The 21,477-nt window shown below is 38.9% G+C and overlaps 1 protein-coding gene across 1 annotated transcript; it reads left to right on the top strand.

Annotated features, from left to right (window-relative positions):
• Window positions 1-98: 98 nt before the first annotated feature.
• On the top strand, window positions 99-11,040 carry selenoi (selenoprotein I). The gene is made up of 10 exons (XM_004083347.4): window positions 99-337; window positions 2,212-2,280; window positions 2,763-2,871; window positions 4,167-4,241; window positions 4,609-4,871; window positions 6,489-6,597; window positions 6,669-6,717; window positions 6,798-6,978; window positions 7,064-7,246; window positions 8,776-11,040. Exons 1-10 carry the CDS (start codon window positions 281-283, stop codon window positions 8,881-8,883), a joined length of 1,203 nt encoding a protein of 400 aa, XP_004083395.2. The 5' UTR covers window positions 99-280; the 3' UTR covers window positions 8,884-11,040.
• Window positions 11,041-21,477: the final 10,437 nt, after the last annotated feature.

The raw sequence follows: 21,477 nt of genomic DNA, 5'->3' as shown, positions 1-21,477 counted from the left end.
TCTCAAGTAGCATAACTAATATCTAAGTTTTTAGTTTGTATTTTATACGTAGTTAACTGCGTTTTATGGCAAGGTCAGAATAAATGCATCTGTTTTTGCTTCATCTATGCAACGACTGTCACTTAGTACGTTTTGACCCTTTCGACTCCCCGTACGGAAGGAGTGGCTCCTTAGTTCGACACCGCCTCACCCGGTGAACGACGGCGGCGGCTGACGATAAGGATTTGTATTTGTGAAAAACAGATTTATTTGTCTCGTCGATGAGCCACACTGTGCCACCATGGTTCTATACGAATATGTCACTCAGGAGCAGCTTGCCGGCTTCGACAAATATAAGGTAAGAGTAACGGGCTAATAGCTGTAGCAGCTAGCTGTCACGATCATTAGCGCTTCTCCGGTAACGCGTAAAGTTGGAAAATAACTTTCGCTGTTGTGATATTCTCATTAAGGAAAATGGAATAGCTTTATTGTTAAGACGTTCGGATAAATGTTGAGTCGGCCTTAGCAGATTTACGTCAAGGTTGTCGCACAAAATGTTTTCTATGTAACAATTTGCATATTTTAAACGTAAAAAAGAACCATTTATTTAATTTGTTATTTGTATTGTAGTTATTTGTAATTCCTTTCCAGATAACACTTATAAAAAAGAAGAAAGAAATACGAAGGAAAAATAACGGGTCATATTTCCAAATCTAATTACTTTTACATAATCGTTAATGACGGGAGTTTTTTACTTAGGCAAATGGTTTTCAAGTTTATCCAAGTCTGTTATCATACTTTTCATTCAGTTTCATTAATCAGAATCGATTCAAACTATCATATTTAGGATGTTTTCCTTATAAATGTTTCAAGTTTGGAACTTTATTTTGAAAACTCAAGCCGGAAGTTAAATATAATGCTAATTTGCACAAAAGCGATTCGCTTAGTACATTATTCTGCCGGTAAATTTCTAAAATCAATATTTTAAAATTGAATTTGTAGCTGTTGTTTTGATATAGTCAAATACGTCTATTTTAAAATCGAATTTTGAGCGGAAAGTTCGGTTTGGCAGTAGCTTTCCCAGCATCCTCTGACGAGGAGCATCTCGGGCTGCTACAGTCTATCTCTACGTTGTGCTAAAAATACGTTTTTTTGGTTGAATGCAGTTATAAATGTGTCCTTAAAAAACAGATATTTAGATAGAGGCTTGGCAAACCCAGTGGGTGACTACAGGAACTCATGTTGTACTATAAAACTCAATAGATATTTCAAAATAAGATTTCCTGTCAAAGGCATTAATATCACACATTATTTTTATAAGGCTTCATTTTAAAACAAGATTTAAAAAAATGACTGAGTTACTCCATGCTATGAGCTCAATAAAACCAGTTTTATGTTTCCTGGTTACAATGTTTTTATTGGCTGGTTATGGTACTTCCTGTAAAGATAAGCACATTGGTAGGATAAAACTACAAAGAATTTTATGATAAGACAAGCAAAAAAGAATAGGGTGCCCTAAGCAAAGGAACAGATGGTGGCATGAAAATGGAAGATCCATGAGAGCTCATACACCGAGGATCATTCAAACTGCTTCAAAGAAACATCTATAGAAAATGTTAAATGTATTATATTATCCTGCTTGCTATGCAGGAACTGTTCCTGCTGGGCTGTTCTATGCCAGTATAGCTTAGTCAGTTTGTTAGTTCATTTTAGTATTTTCCTATTGAACTCTTTGTATTCGTGATCCTTTTGAGTTCATGTTTTACTTCGAAGCCCATCGAGACGACTGTTGTTGTGATTTTGGGCTATACAAATAAAATTGAATTGAATTGAATTCTAGTATCAAGTCCTGCATTATTTGCAGTAAACAGCATCAGTTTACTGGTGGTGTTCTGGTAGAAGAGCAGGTTTTAAGTCAAAATTGTTCCCCAGGGGACACAAAATGACAACGTCCATTTAAAAAAGAAAAAATTTAGCAGGTTTGGTGAAGCAGCCAATCACTGAAATTCTTAGATCATCTGACAAGAGACACTGGATCTTTTTCCACTTTTCCATGCTTGTCTTAAGTTACAGTGACTGGACTCATGTTTGTTTTGATGTCTGTGATGACCGGCTGTCAAGGAGAAAAACATATATTCATAAGTAAAATTTAAAAGTTCTAAAGAACCACAGCAGATTTAAAAAAATAAATGTTGCTTTTGCCCATCCTCATACATTTGTGCGTTTCTGCAGTACAGTGCCAAGGACACGAATCCCCTGTCCGTCTACGTCATGCACCCTTTTTGGAACTCTGTGGTGAAGGTGAGAAAGACCTGTCCAGCACCAGCTTCTGTTTGTGCTTCATCATTCATGAGTGTCCGGCCGACTGCTGTGATACGATGACAGGATGGCGACGGAGGCTGTACTCGTTCTAAGGAAGCAAATACGGGACTGATAGAAATGTTCAAATCTGATTTTCTCTGCAGTAAAATATTTCTTTTCTCTTCCACGTGGGCCCGTGTTTGCTTAAATATGTTGGTAGTTTTTTTTTAAATTTCCACTCCCATCATGTTTTGATCTATTTTAAAAACAGTTTTTTTAAATTGTGCTTTTTTTAATCAAAATCAAAGAACCCTTTGTTTTCTAGGACATGGTTTCTGTAGAACATTGTAGTACATTTGGAAACTTCTCTATATATACCCCACATCTTCAGAAAAACACAATTTTCATCAGAGTGAGTCTTTTAGCTGTCGTCACCTTGATGAACGAAGAACATAATTTGTCTTTTTTTTTTCTTCTTCCAGGTTCTACCGACATGGTTGGCTCCAAACCTCATCACATTCACAGGCTTCATGTTTCTTGTGTTGAACTTCATCATGTTGGCCTTCTTTGACTTTGACTTCACAGCCTCTTGTGAGTCATTTGCTTTGTTCTCCTGCATGTGGGAGTACTGACGTCTGCTCATTTCAGCAGAATGAAGTTTTAAGTAATACTTTCAAAGATTTTATTTTTCTATGTTTATTGAGGACAAAGTCCATTTTTTTATGGTTTAAAGTGATCTCAAACCACACAAGCAGCTATCGGCGTTGCCACGTCACCCCATGACCTAAACCAAACACCAGACGCTGCTCCATGTTTACTTTGTTGTTAATTAACACACTTTTTGCTGAGTTATTTGCACTGACTGCAAATGAGGACTGGACTGAGTGGCTCCTCCCTCCTGGCGTTCCAAACAGGAAGTACCTGCAGGCTCCAAGAAGCCAAAATCCCCCAGACTTCTAAAGGAAAATATACAGATATTTACTCAGCCATTCTGTTTGTCAGAGTAATATTTTTCTTTTTGGCCAATCAGATGCCTCGATAAAAGTAGGTGGCGCCTGCTGGCCCCAGGTCCAACGTTCAAAATGTTTGATGGGTTTTGTGTGGCCTGTATTTATTTTGGTGTGTACTAGGGCTGTGTGAAATGAGGAAAACTTGACTAAATAGCAAACTATTTATATATATACGCTCATACATTAATTCCATTTAACTGCAAAATCTTTGCTTAAATAAAAGTCAACATAACTTAAATGATTCTGCTAATGACAGACGTCTATATGGGAGGTAATTCAATAGATTGGGGAAATGCCTAAAGGCCTCTATTGGTTGAAGTCCCACTCCAAATATATTTATTTCTATAGTAAAATCGTTCCTTAGATTTGAATGCATTTCTTTGTCTGGACTCACAAACCGGAGCTTTTTCGAACCATCCATTTTCATCCACTCAACACGATTTGAGTAAAGAAATAAAACATCGCAGCTTGAATCTTCAATTCTTTTATATTTGTCCTCTGCTTCAAGATGTTAAAAGCACCAAAAACAGGATTTTCATGGGGCTGGATGTTTAAAAATGTCAAGCTGCCTTGAGATGTTTACATTTAAATTCACCGTTTACCGTAGTTTACGCACTGTTTTGCTATACTCATATACCATTGGCTGATTTGGGGATGACGATAAATTTGTGATTTATTACTCCTGATTGGTGAGAGTGGTTGCCATAGAAACGATGACTGAAACCGACCTGCTCCAGTTGCTGCGGATCGTTTATGGATGGCGTCGTACTCGCTCAGTCCAGTTCTCACAACAGTCCACGGTTGTTTTAGAAGCCCTGTCATTTTTTCCCATATTGTTTTTGTGCGTTTTGCATACTTACACGACTTGTGTCTCAGCTGCAGGACACGAGCACGTCCCTAGCTGGGTCTGGGTGGCTGCTGGGATCTTCAACTTCTTAGCGTATACACTTGGTGAGCTCCGACCTCTGACAAACCTTTTGCATGCTTTTTATTTTATTTTTCTTTCCGGGTTATTGTAGAAGAGGGCACCTGACTGTAGATGCAGAAGTGTGTGTGACCTGTTAATATGTTCACCATGTATCTTATGAAACTTCCCGCATGTCTGCAGCAGGTGGGGCTGTCGTCTTCCTTACATTTTTTAGCTCCTCTATCAGTTTTTGAAAGACAGAAACTGTTGAAAACAGTCTTGTGAGGAAATCTCTGTGTGAACGAACGAGTCCAGATTTAGAGGTGGGGGTGTAGGAATGCGTCTGACTCGGAGCAGCCGTGCGAGTGTGGGATGTGAAAACGTCTCTGTCCCGGCTTTTGTTTTGTACAGACGGGGTTGACGGTAAACAGGCTCGCCGCACAAACTCCTCCACGCCTTTAGGAGAACTCTTTGACCACGGTCTGGACAGCTGGGCGTGCATCTTTTTCGTGGCCACGGTGTACTCCATATTTGGCCGCGGAGAGAGCGGCGTGAACGTGGTGACGCTGTACTACATCCTGTGGGTGGTGCTGTTCTCCTTTATCCTCTCCCACTGGGAGAAATACAACACTGGCGTCTTGTTCCTCCCCTGGGGGTACGACATCAGTCAAGTGGTAAAGACCCACACGAGAACACACACATTCAGTCTATTTCACTCTTCTGTAGCTTATTTTATGTTTCAGTGATGCTTTTCTCCTTTTTCTTGCACAATTAGCTATTAAAATCACTTGATAGGTTTTATCCTCCGTCTTCAAAAGTTCCCATAAAACTGTTCCATCTGCTTTATTTTTATTTTTTTTTAAGCTCTTCCCAAAGTTTTGGGAATTTGTCACCAGCAGAGATTCTCCTGCTGTGAGAATGAACAGCTGCAGGAAAACCTCCATGTTTAGTTTTGTTTTTCCGCAACAAAAGCTGCAGTTTATGAAAAAGAAACCACCTTTCTTACTTTGGACGGAGTGTTGGGGCCGACGTTAATAAGAAACACATTTACCAGAATAAAGTCCTAAAATTATGAGAAAAAGTTGTAATTCTACAAAATAAAATCATCAAATTATGAGAAAAAAGTCATAATTTTTAAGAATAAAGTCACAAAATTATCAGAATATTTTAAGATAATAAAGCTATCATGTCAAAAGCTATGAATTGAGGATTTATGAGAATACAGGTATAAATTTATAAGGCAAAAGGTTTTCTCTAAGAAAAATGATTATATTGTGTGAGAGACTTAGAGTTGATTGTAAGCGGCTACTTCAGTCTTTTAGTGAGTCAACATTGTTCTAATAACGATAAAGAAGAAGAATTTGGAGGAAACTGGGCCTCTTCAGGAGACTTTGGATGGAGGCTTAAACACTGTTTTTGAAAAAGCACAGCTTTTTTTCCTTGTAAAATTATTTTTCATTAGTTGATTGTGGCACTAATACTCTGTGGTACTTAATTGTTTTAAATTCACATTTAAAGACCCACTCCAATTGACGTTTTGATCTTTTTTCAAAGCGTTCCCAGTGGTTTTTTCATGATTTTGCCATATTTAGCCAAAATTTGAAGGAAAAAGCGTTTTTTAGGACATAGTTTCTGCAGTGCGGCATTAGTGACACCACCCACTCTTCCCGTTCCTGAGAACTCTCTGTTTACACTCTCTCCAGCTAGCTTACAGCCCCTCACGCCCCCATCATAACGTTAGCGGTGCAAAAATTAAATGGCGAGGGAATATCGGAGCTATCCAGCCGTACAGTTTGGATCCAGATTCCAGCTCAGACGTGGAAAACAAAAGCGTACACGGATCGGTTCAAGTGGAAACATCAGAATGGAGCGGAGCAGGGAGCTTGAGGCCCCGCCCAGCATATTTTCTACACAAATACGATCTTTTTCAAACAGCATTTTTTTCATCTTCTCCTGTTTCACAAGGATTTGAACAAAGAAATACTGAGAAATGCCTTTTTTTTTTTCAGATATGTTCTCCATCATCAGAAAAAAGCCACAAGAACGTGTTAAAAGCACCAAAAACATAATTTTTTAGGTGGAATATCTGAATAAATGTAGTCAAACTGAATCTTTTTAGCTTCTTAAATTATTCATCTTTTTCTCTTTACTATCTTATTTACCAATTTATATAATAAAAAATAAAAATCTGAAGCTTAAAACAAGTTAATTGTTGTGTGTCTGCTGTCATTTCATCACAGTAAACTGAGTGGAATCAAATTATAAACTGTTATTTATCAATTTCCTTCCAGACAATCTCTCTGGTTTTCTTTTTCACCGCTGTCGTCGGCGTGGAAACGTGGTACCGCCCCGTTCTGTGGAACCTGCTCTACAGAGACTTCTTCACCTTCATGATCATCGGTGAGCCGCTCAGCGTTTGTTTCATTCCTGGATTGGCAGTCGTTGGTGTTGACACCTTTGCTGATTTGCAGCCTGTTCGTTCACCGTGACATTACCCATGAGTCTCTACAACTTCCTGAAGTAAGTCTGTCCATGGCGAGGACGTTTTGTGCGACGGTCTGAGGTTTTAATCCGTGCTGGGATTTTTCTTTTTTCTTCAGAGCTCACCGGAGCAACACTCTGAAACACAGCAGCCTGTACGAGTCTTTCCTGCCGTTTCTGTCTCCTGTCCTCCTCTTTGGGCTGTCCACCACCTGGGTGGTCTTCTCCCCATCCAACATCCTGGAGCTGCAGCCCAGGATCTTCTACCTCATGGTGGGCACCGCCTTCGCCAACGTCACCGTGAGTGTCCCTCCACCGCTGTCAGCCGCATTCAGCAGCTGTGAGTTTCCGTCCTTCACCCCAACGTTTGTTTGTTTTGGTGTAGTGTAAGCTAATCGTGTGTCAGATGAGTAACACGCGCTGCCAGCCGCTGAGCTGGCTGCTGCTGCTGCCCATGACCGCGGTGGTGCTGGCGGCCGTCACCGGCGTCTTCACCAACGAGACGCTCCTGCTGTATTTGTGGACGGCTGCTGTCATCCTGACGCACGTTCACTACGGAGTCTCAGTGGTAAGAGGGAGCGCCCACAAACATGACAGAAAAGGCAAAATAAAATCTAAAGAAGTTGTTAGTAACCAAAACGTAGAACTGGAATAGAAATTTAAAAACCAAGACAAATGAGATCTGTATGGAGTAAGACCACTGTCAAAATGAACTGGTAGCTCATAGAAAAAATTATACAATAAAATGAATACCTTTGTTTTTTTTGTCTGTTTTCATTTAAATACTGTAAAAATAAATCGCTGTCAAAACGTTAGTATTTTAATTCTTAGCAGTACTTTATTAAGGATATGTTAATGGTCACAACAGCGGTGATGTCAAAAACAGTGTAGTTTAATGAACAATAATACAACATAATACTACAGTCAGACCCCATTTAGGGCTGCCATTCAAGCTCCCTATTGGCTAAACGCACCTGATCCAGGTAACCAGCAGCAGATAAGGCCTCTGACACCCTGGTATAGGTAAATCATATAGAAATATTGCCATATGGTTGCAAACATTTGCAGACAAAGAAAGAAGGTTGGTTATATTAATAATGGTGGTAGGCTACCGAGCTAGCTCACCTGTTTTTGTTTCATGAAAACCATATCATCAACCTTTTTTTGGACAGACATGGATTTATTTATTTTTTTTAGTGTAGTGGCATATCTGCTGCTCCTTTTTTTTTTTTTGACTATTTTGCACCACTTCTGGGTTTGAAATGGTCTGCAGGTGCATTGTTTACACGATCAGCTGTTGCCGCTTGACATCAAGAAAACGCCACCAGAGAAGCGACCAAAGATCCTATTATTGTCTGATTTCTATTTTATGGAAACAAATTAATTTCCCCTTTTGTGGCATCAAAGTTCAGTTATCTTCTGTTTTTAGTTTAATAAATGAGCCTCAGTACTCATGCGCACTTTATTAAATTAGTGTTTTGAGAAAAAGAAAAGTCATTATTAAACAAAATGTTTTATTGTTGGTTTTTTTTTGGGTGTAAGCCTGTGTTTCATTTTGACAGTTATCTTAGCCCATACATTTGTTCCAGTCTTTAAACAGAAAGAGTTTAAGTTTGATGATTGACGCAAAAAAAAAAAATCAAAGTTCTGTTCAGAAACGGTTATTAAAAGCTTCAGGAACTAAGAAAACTGTCTCTATGAGGCAAAAAACTCAAGTGTTTGACTCAATTTTAACCAGATTCTGTTCTTAGACATTTCTGTTTAATAAAAAAAAACAGAACGATTAACTTGATGCATTTCTAAACTTTTTAAAACAGCAAATCCTCTGCTAACTGCAGTGATGAGTGAGAGGAGGTCATTTATGCAGCAGGATGCATCTATTTGGAAGTTTGATGGAAAAAAAGAGAACATTTATTGAAGTATTTGAAACGGTTACATAGATATTCCCAACCGTACATACTTTTTTGCACAATTGTTACCTTAAATGAGTCATTTAGATGGATCTTTGTTATATTTTCTACAAAAGGAATTCATTTTATCTTTATGTATTTTTTAATACGGTGTAGCTAAAACTTCAAATTCTTTTTTTTTTTCTAGGTCCAACAACTCAGCAAGCACTTCAACATTTTTGCCTTCTCCCTTAAGAAGCCCAGCAGTGACTGACAGGAGGAGGAGCGAATCGGCTTGACGGGAGCAGAGGTTTAAGCTACTTCTCTCCTCAGCTCACCAACACTTCACCCGTCACCATGGAAACCGCATCCGTTCCCCCCTCCCCTGGCCCTTCTCTCTTGAGCAAACGAACTGTGGTCCTCTTTCCAAAGCTCAGACACCGACCGATCAATCCGCGCTGTCAGCAGTAGCAGGAGGAAGGGCGGGAGGGATGGAGGGAAGGGGCGGGCGCTGGGGGAGCCCTCGGCTTCTGCCACTGGTGATTGGCCAATTCAGCCAATGAAGTGCAATTGTTTCCTACGGAAATGTGCTTCTGCCACGAGCACAGGAGTTGAGACAAGCCACAAATAAACAAACGCCTGTGCATTTACTGTGCATTTACTCTGTACTTTTACCTTATTGACCTAAAGAATAAAATAATTTTTAACCCCTTAAATTGACTGTAAAAGCACTGGACAGCTCAACCCCTCCTTTCTCGTGTTCCCAAACAGGAAGTGCCACTGCGTCCTGATACGGGCGCCGCCCTGTTGGAACCAGTCGCCTGTGATTGGTCCGAGCGACTCGGACCAATCACAGTCAACTGGTTCCAACATGGCGGCGCCCGTATCAGGAAGCGATGGTGAGGGATTTGAGGTTCGACATTTTCTGTGGGTGACATCATGCCTCCATTGTTTCTACAGTCTCACCCCATAACGGCGCGTCTCATCGGTCATAATTGGCCCGACGTGTTCGATGCTGTTACAGATGTATCTTTTGTGGCAGGTATTTGCGTTAAAAAAAAAAAAAAAAAGGAAAGGTCGTGAACGCACGCGCACAGTATTATGAATGTAGAACAAGCCTTTGGGAAATTTCCGTTGAGTTATCCGAACTGGAGTGCTTCGAGGAGCGTCGGGTGGATTTTATTTAGTGTCACGATTTTATTTTGATGTCATCAGATGGTTGATGGGAAATCTTTGTGTGAAATGAACTAATTTAAAGTGGCAATGTGTGTGTGGGGGTTTTTTATGATTAAGTTACCTGTGTGAACACTATCCGTTTTTTTTCCAATTAACTCTACATCAATCGGATTCTTGTAACCTGGGGACCTGTACTAACTGTTTATCTCAGAGCACTGGCCTCCTGCCCCCCCCTTTGAGGTGTTGTGGTGTCACGCTGATTCGTTTCTTAATGCATTTTTCTATGCATGTTGGGTGTTTTTATGACTTTTTTTTATTTGTTTTTGTTTGTTTTGTGTGCAATGTTGTGGAGCGCTTGAATGAAGAGTGGGTCTCAAAAACCGCCAGCGGAGCGGACTCACTCTGAAGCAGCAAGCCCTTCGCGGCAGGAGAGCGTGGAGGAAACCCCGCCTTCGCACAGACTTGTATACTGTCTTTGGTGGAGGTTTTGGTAAATTATGGGATTTAAAGAAGGAAAATACAACACAGTCGTAGTTTAGTCAACAGCAGCTGTAAATGTCGTATCTCGTCCTCATGAAGGAAATGAATAAAACAGAATGACGGCTGTTGGGAAAGGCTTTCAGCAGGAATGTGACTGGTCAAAATCAACTCACATTCAGTGAGAGTTTTTCAAAAGAACAGAGGATGAAAGATGAAAAGTTCTGCTGATTTAATCTGCGACGCCTGAAATGTTGTGTAAAAACGGTTTACAGAGCAGCACTGAACATTTGCGATCAAACAGCTGAATTTATACACGGCTAAGAAGTTCCTTTCTACTGCAAATCCTGCATTTCTTTGTGGTTGTTTTTATTATACTTGTTTAAATTCATTTTATTTTCTCTTTCTAACACGTGTGACGGTTTTGTTGTGGCTCCAAACAGAAGGTGTAGGGTTTCTGCACACTGCCCGGGTCTGTTCAGCTCCACCTATCTGTTCAAATGTGACTGTTGAATGTGCGTGTAAATACTTTTCATTTGTGTTTTTTAACAACCAATAGGATAATGGGACATGTGATTTGGGAACAACGCCGCCCTTCAAACCCTCTGTTCTGCAGCACTTAAGCATTTCTTTCTTTTAGCCACTCGATTGGATCAACTCAGTGTTTTATTTTGAAATAAACGCAGCGACAGACTTCCTGTAATTGAGAGAAGACGTGCCATTCAGTGAAACCGTCTGGTGTGGCTGTTTGTGAAATATTTAACCAATCTAAGAAAGACCTGTCCAGCAAACAAATAAATGTGAATTTTGTTTATCTGGATTTCTGTCATATTTTCCTTTATGGTCAACCACAAAACATGTTTATAGCAAGAGTCAAAGACGCTTTGGAGGAATCCTCGTGAATTCATTTGTGGCCACAAAATCGCAATTTTGTGCTAACAAATTACTTTTTTTGTGCACAAAATACTAATAAAATACTCATTTGTGGCCACAAAAATTACTAATTTGTAAGCAAAATAATACTAATTTGGAACCTAAAAAACCTAATTTATAAGAACAAAACACTAAATTGCAAGCACAAAATGCTGATAAAATACCTATTTGTGTGCACAGAATATTAATCTGCACAAGTTAATATTTTGCGCACAAAAAATATTAATTTCAAAAAGTATTGGAGGTGGTGCAGCGTCCACATCCCAAGATGTTCCTGACATCACTGAAGATGTCATCTCTGGTAACTTTAATAGCATGTGAAGTATTTTAAAAAACAGTGTCTGCATAACCCCTTTTTTCATAAACAGCAGCTAAAGAGAATGAAGTCCCAAATTGTTCATATTTAAATAAACAAATATGACCTCATGCAAATATACAATCAAACAATCAATCTCTCATAAATATATAAAAGGATCATGAAATTGTGAAAAACCTGCACACAGATTTTAAATGAGCCAGTAAACTATGATTAGTATTCTTATTTTATTAGCTTTATCATTGATTATTGTATAATAATAATGTTTGTTTTTTAGCTGCAGAAGAAACTGCTGTCACCACATCTTCTGTTGAAAGGGAAAACGTTGATGCTGCTGCTGGGAAGTTTGGTCCAGCTGAACGGCCAACCACTCTCTGATCCAGTAAGAATGGATTTGGTGCAAAGATGTCCTTTTCAGACGGATAAAGACTCTGGCTTTCCAAAGTCACCCATCATTGAGCTGTTGTGTTCTTTATTTTGGATTGCTTTATCGTTATTTGATTTTCTATTAAGTTTCTGTTTTTAATGAGTTGGAGTTTTGTGAATGTCATTTGTTGAGTGCCTAATGTTACATTAAAAAATATATATCTATATACATTTTTCATTCATATTTTTTTCTTTTCACTTTTACATTTTTTTGGCACCACTAAATGTGCATCCAACATGCAAGCAATAAACTGTATTCAGTTCTTCAGCAATACAATAATACGTTCACAAAATGTAGTAATAGAGAGATCTCATTTATATCACAATAACAGTTGCATTTTGTTGGTGCTGCTGATCAGTTAGAGGGCCCACGGATTAAATTTGCCTCTGCTGTCAATCAGACAGACCTCCGCATCACCACGACGCTCCGCCACCCCTTTACACTTTGTGCCGTCAGCCAGACCACACCATACAGTGTGGTCCAGCCTGGAAGTTCTCATCAAAACATCTGAACTTCCCGTGATCAGTGATGATATGTGAAGTTGCTCCACAGTCGACCATCTAATGTCTGCTCCCTCGGAAAGCGAACTCCTTCTCCTGGTTTATCGTCTCGCTGCAGGCTTTGTGTGCGTCGTCTCGTCCTCTGCGCTGTCTGCGTCTGCAGGTGCTGTCTGCGTCTGCAGGTGCTGTCTGCGTCTGCAGGTGCTGTCCCGGTGCGTGCTGCTTTTGCACAAGCTGCACCACAGTTTGCGCTGGCAGGTTCTGGCCAGGTGTCCCTACAGGCCGCATCTGAAGCATACAAAGTCATTTGTCGCCTTCCCTGCTCCTCGCTCACCTGGGCTGGCAGGTCTCCCTCTGGTGCACGCGGGCGTTCATCACGTTGTCACCTGCTGCGGTCGCGCGCATCTTTTCAGTGTCCTCACAGCTCCGTAGCTTTGTTTTAAACTTTGCAAATGACATGGTCTCATCCTGTTGTGTCACATGGATTGCAAATGGTTGGAATGACTCAGGTAGCCCCTTCAGGACCATGGCAACCAGCAGACCATCGCTCAGGGTTTCATCGGCTTTTCTCAAGGCCGTGATCGCTGTCTCAGCGCCGATTATATATTCTGTCACGCTTTCATTGTCTGGCTTTTTCAGTGAAGTCAGTTCAGTATAAAGACTGATGATACGAGGCTTTCCTTTATTTTGGTAGGTGTCTCTCAGGATCTGTAGTGCCTTGCGGCCATCATCTGCTGCCTCACGCATCACCAGCGACAGGCTCTTGTCATCCAGAAACTGGATCAGTTCAGCACATGCCTCCACATTTTTAGCTGGATCCTCATCGTCATCATCAGGGTCAGGCGCATTCAGAATGGCGTCTTTCAATCCTTGTAGTCGAAGGTGACCCAAGAACTTGGTTTCCCATAGGTCATAGTTCTTCTCATCTCCGTCGAACAGAAGCCGGGACCAGCGGCTTGTATCAGCTGTTCGTCTGCTCACGGTGTCAACTTCCTCACAAAAGTGGAAAACACACTTTATGGTCTCAGGCGTCTCCTGGGCCCATAACCTGTTAGCAGGTTGGTAACGGTGCGGTGCTGCTGTAACTGGGTGGACTTTTCTGCTCTGCGTTGTGTTCCAGTGACTAAAAGACCACGCTTGGATGCTGAGTCAATCTCTTTTAATCTTGTTTAACAGAAAACAAAAATTCACAATGCTGTCCAGAGTTTCTTCTGTGTTTTTCCCCCTCGGCCAGAGCTCACAGCAGTCTCCGTGCGCATTCTCATTAGCACCATCCCCCCACAGCATGTAAAGTAACACAAAAAGAACATGATAAAATGAGAAAACTGCACCGTACCTGGTTAACAGAAAAAAATATGTAATTAAATAGAGAGCGCCATACTTTAGTGAGACGGAGTCGGAGATTTTAATGACGGCGTATGAAGATTATACTCCCATCAAAAAAGTAATATGGCTGCATCATCAGCAAAAGAAAGAGTTCCTGCTTGGAGAAAAAGAACAAAGTAAACACAGGAGTTTCTATCACACGCTTCACCAAAGCCTCCATCCACCCGTGATCCACTTTCAGGATGTGAACCAACGCTCTTTTAAGGAAAAAAACAAACCAAACACTTCCGGTGAAGCAGCAGCAACTGGTGATGTGAGGTTGTCAACTGTCAATCAAACTTCAGCTTCAAGGTTCCAATGATGGAGATGAAAGGAGACAGTAGAGCAAGGTGCTGGTTCAAATCCCAGAAAGCACCAGATGGAGGAAAAATGGTTATCGACAAAGTGCTGACTGATGTACAGAATAGTGCGATGGAACTGACTTTATCTCCAAAGCAGAGAAGCGCTGGTTCAATTCCCCGTCTCAGTTTTGTTGTTGTCGGTTTTTGCCGCTCCTTGACAGTCATCAGCTCAAAGGAACAAAGCAACACAGTTCTGCTGTAGACAGATTAGCACAGTGGGAGTGTTTCTGTCCTTGAAGTGGGAAAGCGCAGGTTCAAGTCCCAGTCAGGGACATCGAGGTGTTCAGTTGCCTCACAATTCAAGCTGTGGCTAGGAGGAGTCAGGACGCCAGGAAAAGGGGGCTCTATCTTTGCCCCCCCTCCCTGACGAAGGAGGACCAGGACAAGAGGATCCCAGAAGAAGATGTGCATTTAGATAGATCCATGCAGAATGCAGCTTGGATGTGTGGAGGGTCTGTGTACCGTAGATGCAATACAGGTAGAGCAACACCTGGAGTTGGTGGGCAGGTGAGGGTTGTAGGTGTAAGTAAATCTTTTATTTAAAGACTATTAATTTAATTACCAACATTTTTAGCTACAAATAATTAAGATGAGCAACAACTGTTAGAAGGACAAGATTTAGAAAAGTATAGTACCATAATGTAGTGTTTGATAGCGTGAAGGTACTATCATGATCTAGTTGCAGCTTCTAGGTATGTAGAAAAAGCTACACCCCCCCCTGTTAATAGTACACAGTCTAGTTGGTTTAGCCCTCCTTTCAGTTCTAGTCTTCTAGGTGCCTGTCTCACTACCAGTTAGCTGTAGCTCTAATATCAACCTTCATCATCTATCTTATAGCACGGACTAGTCGTTGATCTCCTACCAGACTAAAGATGAAGCCACCCCCCTTCCCAGCATCCCTGATTCTTCCTCACCCCAAGCATGAGTTGTGATGCAAGTAGCCAGGACTTGAACCTGCGCTCTCCTGCTTCAAGGACAGAGACACTCCCACTGGGCTAATCTGTCTACAGCAGAACTGTGTTGCTTTGTTCCTTTGAGCTGAACACGCTCCACATGGTTAAAAAATCAACAATCAGGTTTAAAGACAGACTATGACATCTACTTCCTAAGGACCCTTATTCTAACTGGGAATTGAACCAGCACATTCTCACTGGAAGCACAGAAACACTGCCACCACACTACTCTATCTGAATTAGAGCAGGGATTCTGGTCCATGAAGGATCTTCACGCAGAGTCAGCTTTTATAGCGACAGTTTGTTAACGAGTCGGGAATTGAACCAGTCACTCCTACTGCACTATTTACAGTTTTTATCAGTCGCTTTAGTACAGTTCTCAGATCAGAATGAAATTCCCAAAACTATTTGTTCAACCTTCACATCATGATGTCACTTGTGCACATCATATAAGCCGTTTCTCACTTCTTTGAACAAGTTGCAATTGCTTTGGTACATCCATGCAAAAGATTATATACAATTCTCTGCTATTTGCTACATTATCAATTGTTTATGTCATTTTGATCAAAATGTATTATATAGTTCACTGTGCAATAGTCTTACTCCTCAAAACACCTAGTCATTAGTTCATCGTATAAGTCATTAACTGCAAAATGGTTGACCAGGTTGTCATAATGTGACAAACATATTTCGCTGCATTGCAAGAGAGGATATTCGTTGTGATGTGGATGAGAATTTGTGGCCTAACATACAGGAACGACAAGAGGTGTAGGAAGACCACACCAGTTCCTACTGCACTGCCTGGACTGTTGGACAGAATATTGTCCTATCTTTCTTTTCCCTTTGTGTTACTGTTTGCAGTGGGTTTTTTCTATGTTGGTATGACATGGTCTGACAACAAATTACAATATGAACAATAAAAGTGTAAATGTGAATCTTGTCCAGTCTCTTGCAATCAAACAAAAAAGGTATAACTTACATTTTACAATACAGTTTTTCTCGGTCGCTTTAGTACAATTCTCAGATCAGAATTGAAGTTTGCAAAAATGGATTTCTTGCAAAAGCCTGTAACTTGCTCAAAATCTTTAGTTCATCTCTAAAACTAAGTCTTTATGTCATTGAACATGTCAGTGCCATCAGAACGTCAAGTCCTTGTGTCATTGTCTACAAACAAGACAGTCAAATTACTTAGTCATGTTGTCAATATAACTGTGTACTTTAGAGGGAGGTTCTGATGTAAACTATGGCTAAAGTTTTGATGACAATTATTGTAAAATGTAAGTTACACCTTTTTTGTTTGATTGCAAGAGACTGGACCAGATTCACATTTACACTTTTATTGTTCATATTGTAATTTGTTGACAGACCATGTCATCCCAACATAGAAAAAACCCACTGCAAACAGTATAACACAAAGGGAAAAAAAGATAGGACAATATTCTGTCCAGCAGTGCAGTAGGAACTGGTGTGGTCTTCCTACACCTCTTGTCGTTCCTGTATGTTAGGCCACAAATTCTCATCCACATCACAGCGAATATCCTCTCTTGCAATGCAGCGAAATATGTTTGTTACATTATGACAACTTGGTCAACCATTTTGCAGTTAATGACTTATACGATGAACTAATGACTAGGTGTTTTGAGGAGTAAGACTATTGCACAGTGAACTATATAATACATTTTGATCAACATGACATAAACAATTGATAATGTAGCAAAGAGCAGAGAATTGTACATAATCTTTTGCATGGATGTACCAAAGCAATTGCAACTTGTTCAAAGAAGTGAGAAACTGCTTATATGATGTGCACAAGTGACATCATGATGTGAAGATTGAACAAATAGTTTTGGGAATTTCATTCTGATCTGAGAATTGTACTAAAGCGACTGAAAAAAACTGTAATTGTCATCAAAACTTTAGCCATAGTTTACATCAGAACCTCCCTAAAGTACACAGTTATATTGACAACATGACTAAGTCATTTGACTGTCTTGTTTGTAGACAATGACACAAGGACTTGACTTTCTGATGGCACTGACATGTTCAATGACATAAAGACTTAGTTTTGAGAGATGAACTACAGATTTTTAGCAAGTTACAGGCTTTTGCAAGAAATCCATAGTGTTTTTCTGTTTGTACAAATTGTTTTGAGAAATGCACACACATATTTGCAAACTTCAATTCTGATCTGAAAATTGTACTAAAGTGACTGAGAAAAACTGTAAAGCACCACACAGGTCCAAAAAAAATGTTCTTTATCAGTTTTTAAACTAATTTGGATTTATTACTACATGACAGTTGTTTAACTTACTGGTACATCCTTTTATCCGTTTGTAACGTCACACTTAAACATTAAACAAAGTCAAAGAGATTTCATCATTACACAGAACATTCTTCTAATGCTTTATTTCTGCTTTAGCTATAAAAATGCCCTTATAAACTGACTTTGTAAAAATTTCAAAACATTGAAGGCACGACAAAATGTCAAAAGCTTTTATCAATTTAGTGTCTATCCATCTTCAGAACCAACTGAATCATTTTCAGGGCCACATAGTTGCTAGAGCCTATCTCAGCTGCTTTTGGGCAAAGGCAGGATACGCCATGAAAAAAAAACTCCCTTTTATGTTTTTGCTTTCATGTTGATGCTAAATGTGGGTAATTTTGGAGCCAAAGAATGCGCATTTATTTTTGATGCATATTTATAGGCATTAAGGGATGAATGCATTGTTTTTGTCTATTTATTCAGGATATACACTTATTTATTTACCTTCTGTCATGGTATATTTGGGATGCACGAGCAGCATTCCAAAGAAACAGATATCCAATCTGTTTTGGAAACGTTCTGAGGGTTTGCACGGATTTCAGGCAGCAACACCAGCTTTACATGTCAAAATGTAAATTGTCTTCGCTATTATACTCACAAATATCATAATGAAACACTGCTGTTTTTGGAGGTTAACTGTAAATATTTCATACTGAAAGCAGTTTAGATAGATAGATAGATAGATAGATAGATAGATAGATAGATAGATAGATAGATAGATAGATAGATAGATAGATAGATAGATAGATAGATAGATAGATGGATGGATGGATGGATGGATGGATGGATGGATGGATGGATGGATGGATGGATGGATGGATGGATGGATGGATGGATGGATGGATGGATGGATGGATGGATGGATGGATGGATAGATAGATAGATAGATAGATAGATAGATAGATAGATAGATAGATAGATAGATAGATAGATAGATAGATAGATAGATAGATAGATAGATAGATAGATAGATAGATTCAGAAATAATCAATATAATATAACATCAAAAAAGGACATCACAAATTACATTTATATTAAATAATTTAAAATATTATTAAAATTATTATGAAAAACTATTATCAAAAATGAGATTCTTATTAAATAAAGAAATAAATATTAAATATTAAATAAATACAGCTGCAAAAGTGTAAAAAACATGCGGTCTGCAAAAAATGTAAACTGTAAAAAACTTTTTTTTTCTTTTTTTTTTCCAAAAACATTTTGAAAAAACATAAAAACATAAAAAACTTTTAGTATCCAGTTGTTCTCAAATAAAACACTTAAAATTTACTTCAGTTCAAAGTTTGTTTTTTTACTTGCTGGTATTTGCATTAAATGACATTCAAAACAACTCCTTTTTTTCCAATTTTATTTGAGATGTATGTACATAATATGCAAAGTTTGCTGAACAATAAGTAAAAGGAAAAACAGAAGAATTTATAAGGATATGAAAATTACAGGCAAAAACATTTGTATTAAAAGAGAAACAATTTTTAGTTTCCTCACAAACCAACAAGGGTTTTGTTTAATTTACACAAAGAATAGAGGATGAACTCCTTAGGACCAGACTGTGTGGACGACCTAGCAGCCCCTCCCTGAAGCTCTTAAATTTTAGTTCAAGTTGGAGACTTGTGTCATAAATAACCGGAAGACAAAAACGATTTTTAGAATGTTCTCTAAAAATTGTGTTGAGAGAAAATGGCCGTCCCTGGTACACATGATGCGCTGTGCCCTAATGGGTTAGTGCGGTGGTCGACAACCTGCGGTTCAGGAGCCGCATGTGGCTCTTTAGCGCTGCCCTAGTGGCTCCCTGGAGCATTTTCAAAAATGTTTGAAAATGTAAAAAGATGGGGCAGAGTAATATATTTTTTGTTTTAATATGGTTTATGTAGGAGGAAAAACAAGACACAAACATTCTTAACGTTTTCCAATGCTGTAAGAATGAGTAGAATTATTATTAAATTTCAACATTCATAGCCTGTGACACACGTTTCTGCCAGCAGGGCAGCGTTCTAAGCAGGTGGCTGATGGAAAGGAACCACCGTCAGTTCCGTGCATTGCTTTGTAACAATTCACCATCCACTCAGCGAGGGGAACGTCACACCGCCGTTCTACGGCTGGGGCATTAAATATCAAGACAGTTTGCTCTCTAACAATACCAAGAAAAAAACTCATTACAGTTTGTTGGTGCTGCTGATCAGTTAGAGGGCCCACAAATTAAATTTCGCTTAGGGCCCCCGGAAGACCAGGGCCGGCCCTGGCTGTGGAGAAAAAAAATGTGGAAAAATTGCTTCTTGCATTACCCAGAACCTCCAGCAGGTGGAGATGTTTCCCAACAGTTTGTGTTTTCCTTGTTTTCTGGCTGCAGCAGCAGAAGAGTTTGGAATGAAAACCAAAAATGTTGTTTTCTCCAGAATGACTTTCCCAGGTAAAGCAAGAGTTGGCATTTTTATGGTCGTCTTCACAGTATGAACAACACATGCTGAACTTAACACCTCTGACTCGTGTGGCTCTGCTTTCTTTTACAGACTTCATTAGCAACTGATACGTGTTCAGGCCTGCGCGTTGGTCTGACCTCAAAAGCATCTGTGTTTTTGTTTTTATCATCTTTGCGCTCGCCGTAAGCGTTAAAACAGCTCCGCGGGGATCAAATGAAAGACGTTTAACAGAGAAAGTTGATTCTCAAAGTAGAAAAGAAAAAAAAAACAATTTAAAGATTGAGAAATCGTTACTTTAAGGAGGTATGGAGAAGTCAAATGTGATGGGTGAGCTGTTAAAACACTCAGATTTTTTTAAAAACGTTTTTAGCAAATATTTGCTAGAGATCAATATCTCTGTTGTCCATATTTTAACTTTATTAAGCTAAAATGACCTTATTTTGCTCCAATTTTGCACATTTTTCTGACGTATATCTGAGGGAAATTCCTAAGTGTGTCTTCAGTGCTGCTCAAAATGATTTTTTTAGATTTATTAAGGAGTTCAAAAATGTGTTTTTTGTGGCTGAGAAAGGCAGCAGGGTGTGTTCTCTCCCCAGAAAGGTGCGTCTATAAACAGCTTCACGCTTTCTTGCACAATCAATTTCTAAAGTTCAACCTTTAAATGAGAAAAACATTCTCAACTGTGCTGATTTTGAGAAGAGCTTGGAAAGGTGTAGAGCAAAGAAGACAACTTCAAACTTAATATATAAATATCTTGAAGTTTATTAGACTAAATATTTGCCCGTATCAAACAGTTACTACAAAAAAATGTGTTAAAACTTTTGAAAATTTGCGATTTACAAGGTAAGAGTGAATCAATTTATACTAGAATCACAAAGTGATAATTTTAGTCTGTTTTATCTGATTTGGAGTTTTTTTTATTTGCAAAATTTATCACTTAAACCTTACAAATAGCTCCAAAAATATGTTATTTGTTGAATTTGGTAAACAGTCTTTTGTCCTTAATGTAACACCTAAAACAAGGGCAGATCAATCATTTAGCAAAATGAGTTAGGTTTTGAGGGGAAAAAATGCTCATTTTTACTTATTAATTACTTACAACAAAAGACGGAAATCTGATCTAAATCCTAAAATCCTATTTTCAAAGTTAATTTATGACATTTTAATATAAAAAATGATAAAATATAATTAACCTATAATTGACTGATAAATCAAGATGATCAGGCTGTCGAAAACCTTTTTAGCTAAAGATAAACAATAACTAATAATGTTTTATTTCGAACAGGTCACCCAGAAATAAATGCACTTTCAGACCTCCACGTTTGCAGTATTTTCATGTAGACTTTGCATAAAGTTTTGATCTATTTGAACATTGAAGTGAAATAACGAAAACAATAAAAACGTTTACAACAATAAAAACAGTTTGAAATACAGACTTTAAAATGCTTCTAATTAACCCATATATCAGTCATATGATAGTTAAAATATTACAGCCTCACAAATGATTGGCTTGAGCGCCCTCTAGTGATTCTCTAAGAGGATTTGCAGGTGTATTATACTCCACCACCTCATTAACTTGCTCAAATATTCAGACATACTAAATGCTGATGTATAATAGCTTTAGATAAATAGATTAATTC

The sequence above is a fragment of the Oryzias latipes genome, chromosome 24 (assembly GCF_002234675.1).
Source record: "Oryzias latipes chromosome 24, ASM223467v1".
Lineage (NCBI taxonomy): Eukaryota > Metazoa > Chordata > Actinopteri > Beloniformes > Adrianichthyidae > Oryzias > Oryzias latipes.
This window is presented reverse-complemented; position numbering and strand designations above follow the sequence as displayed.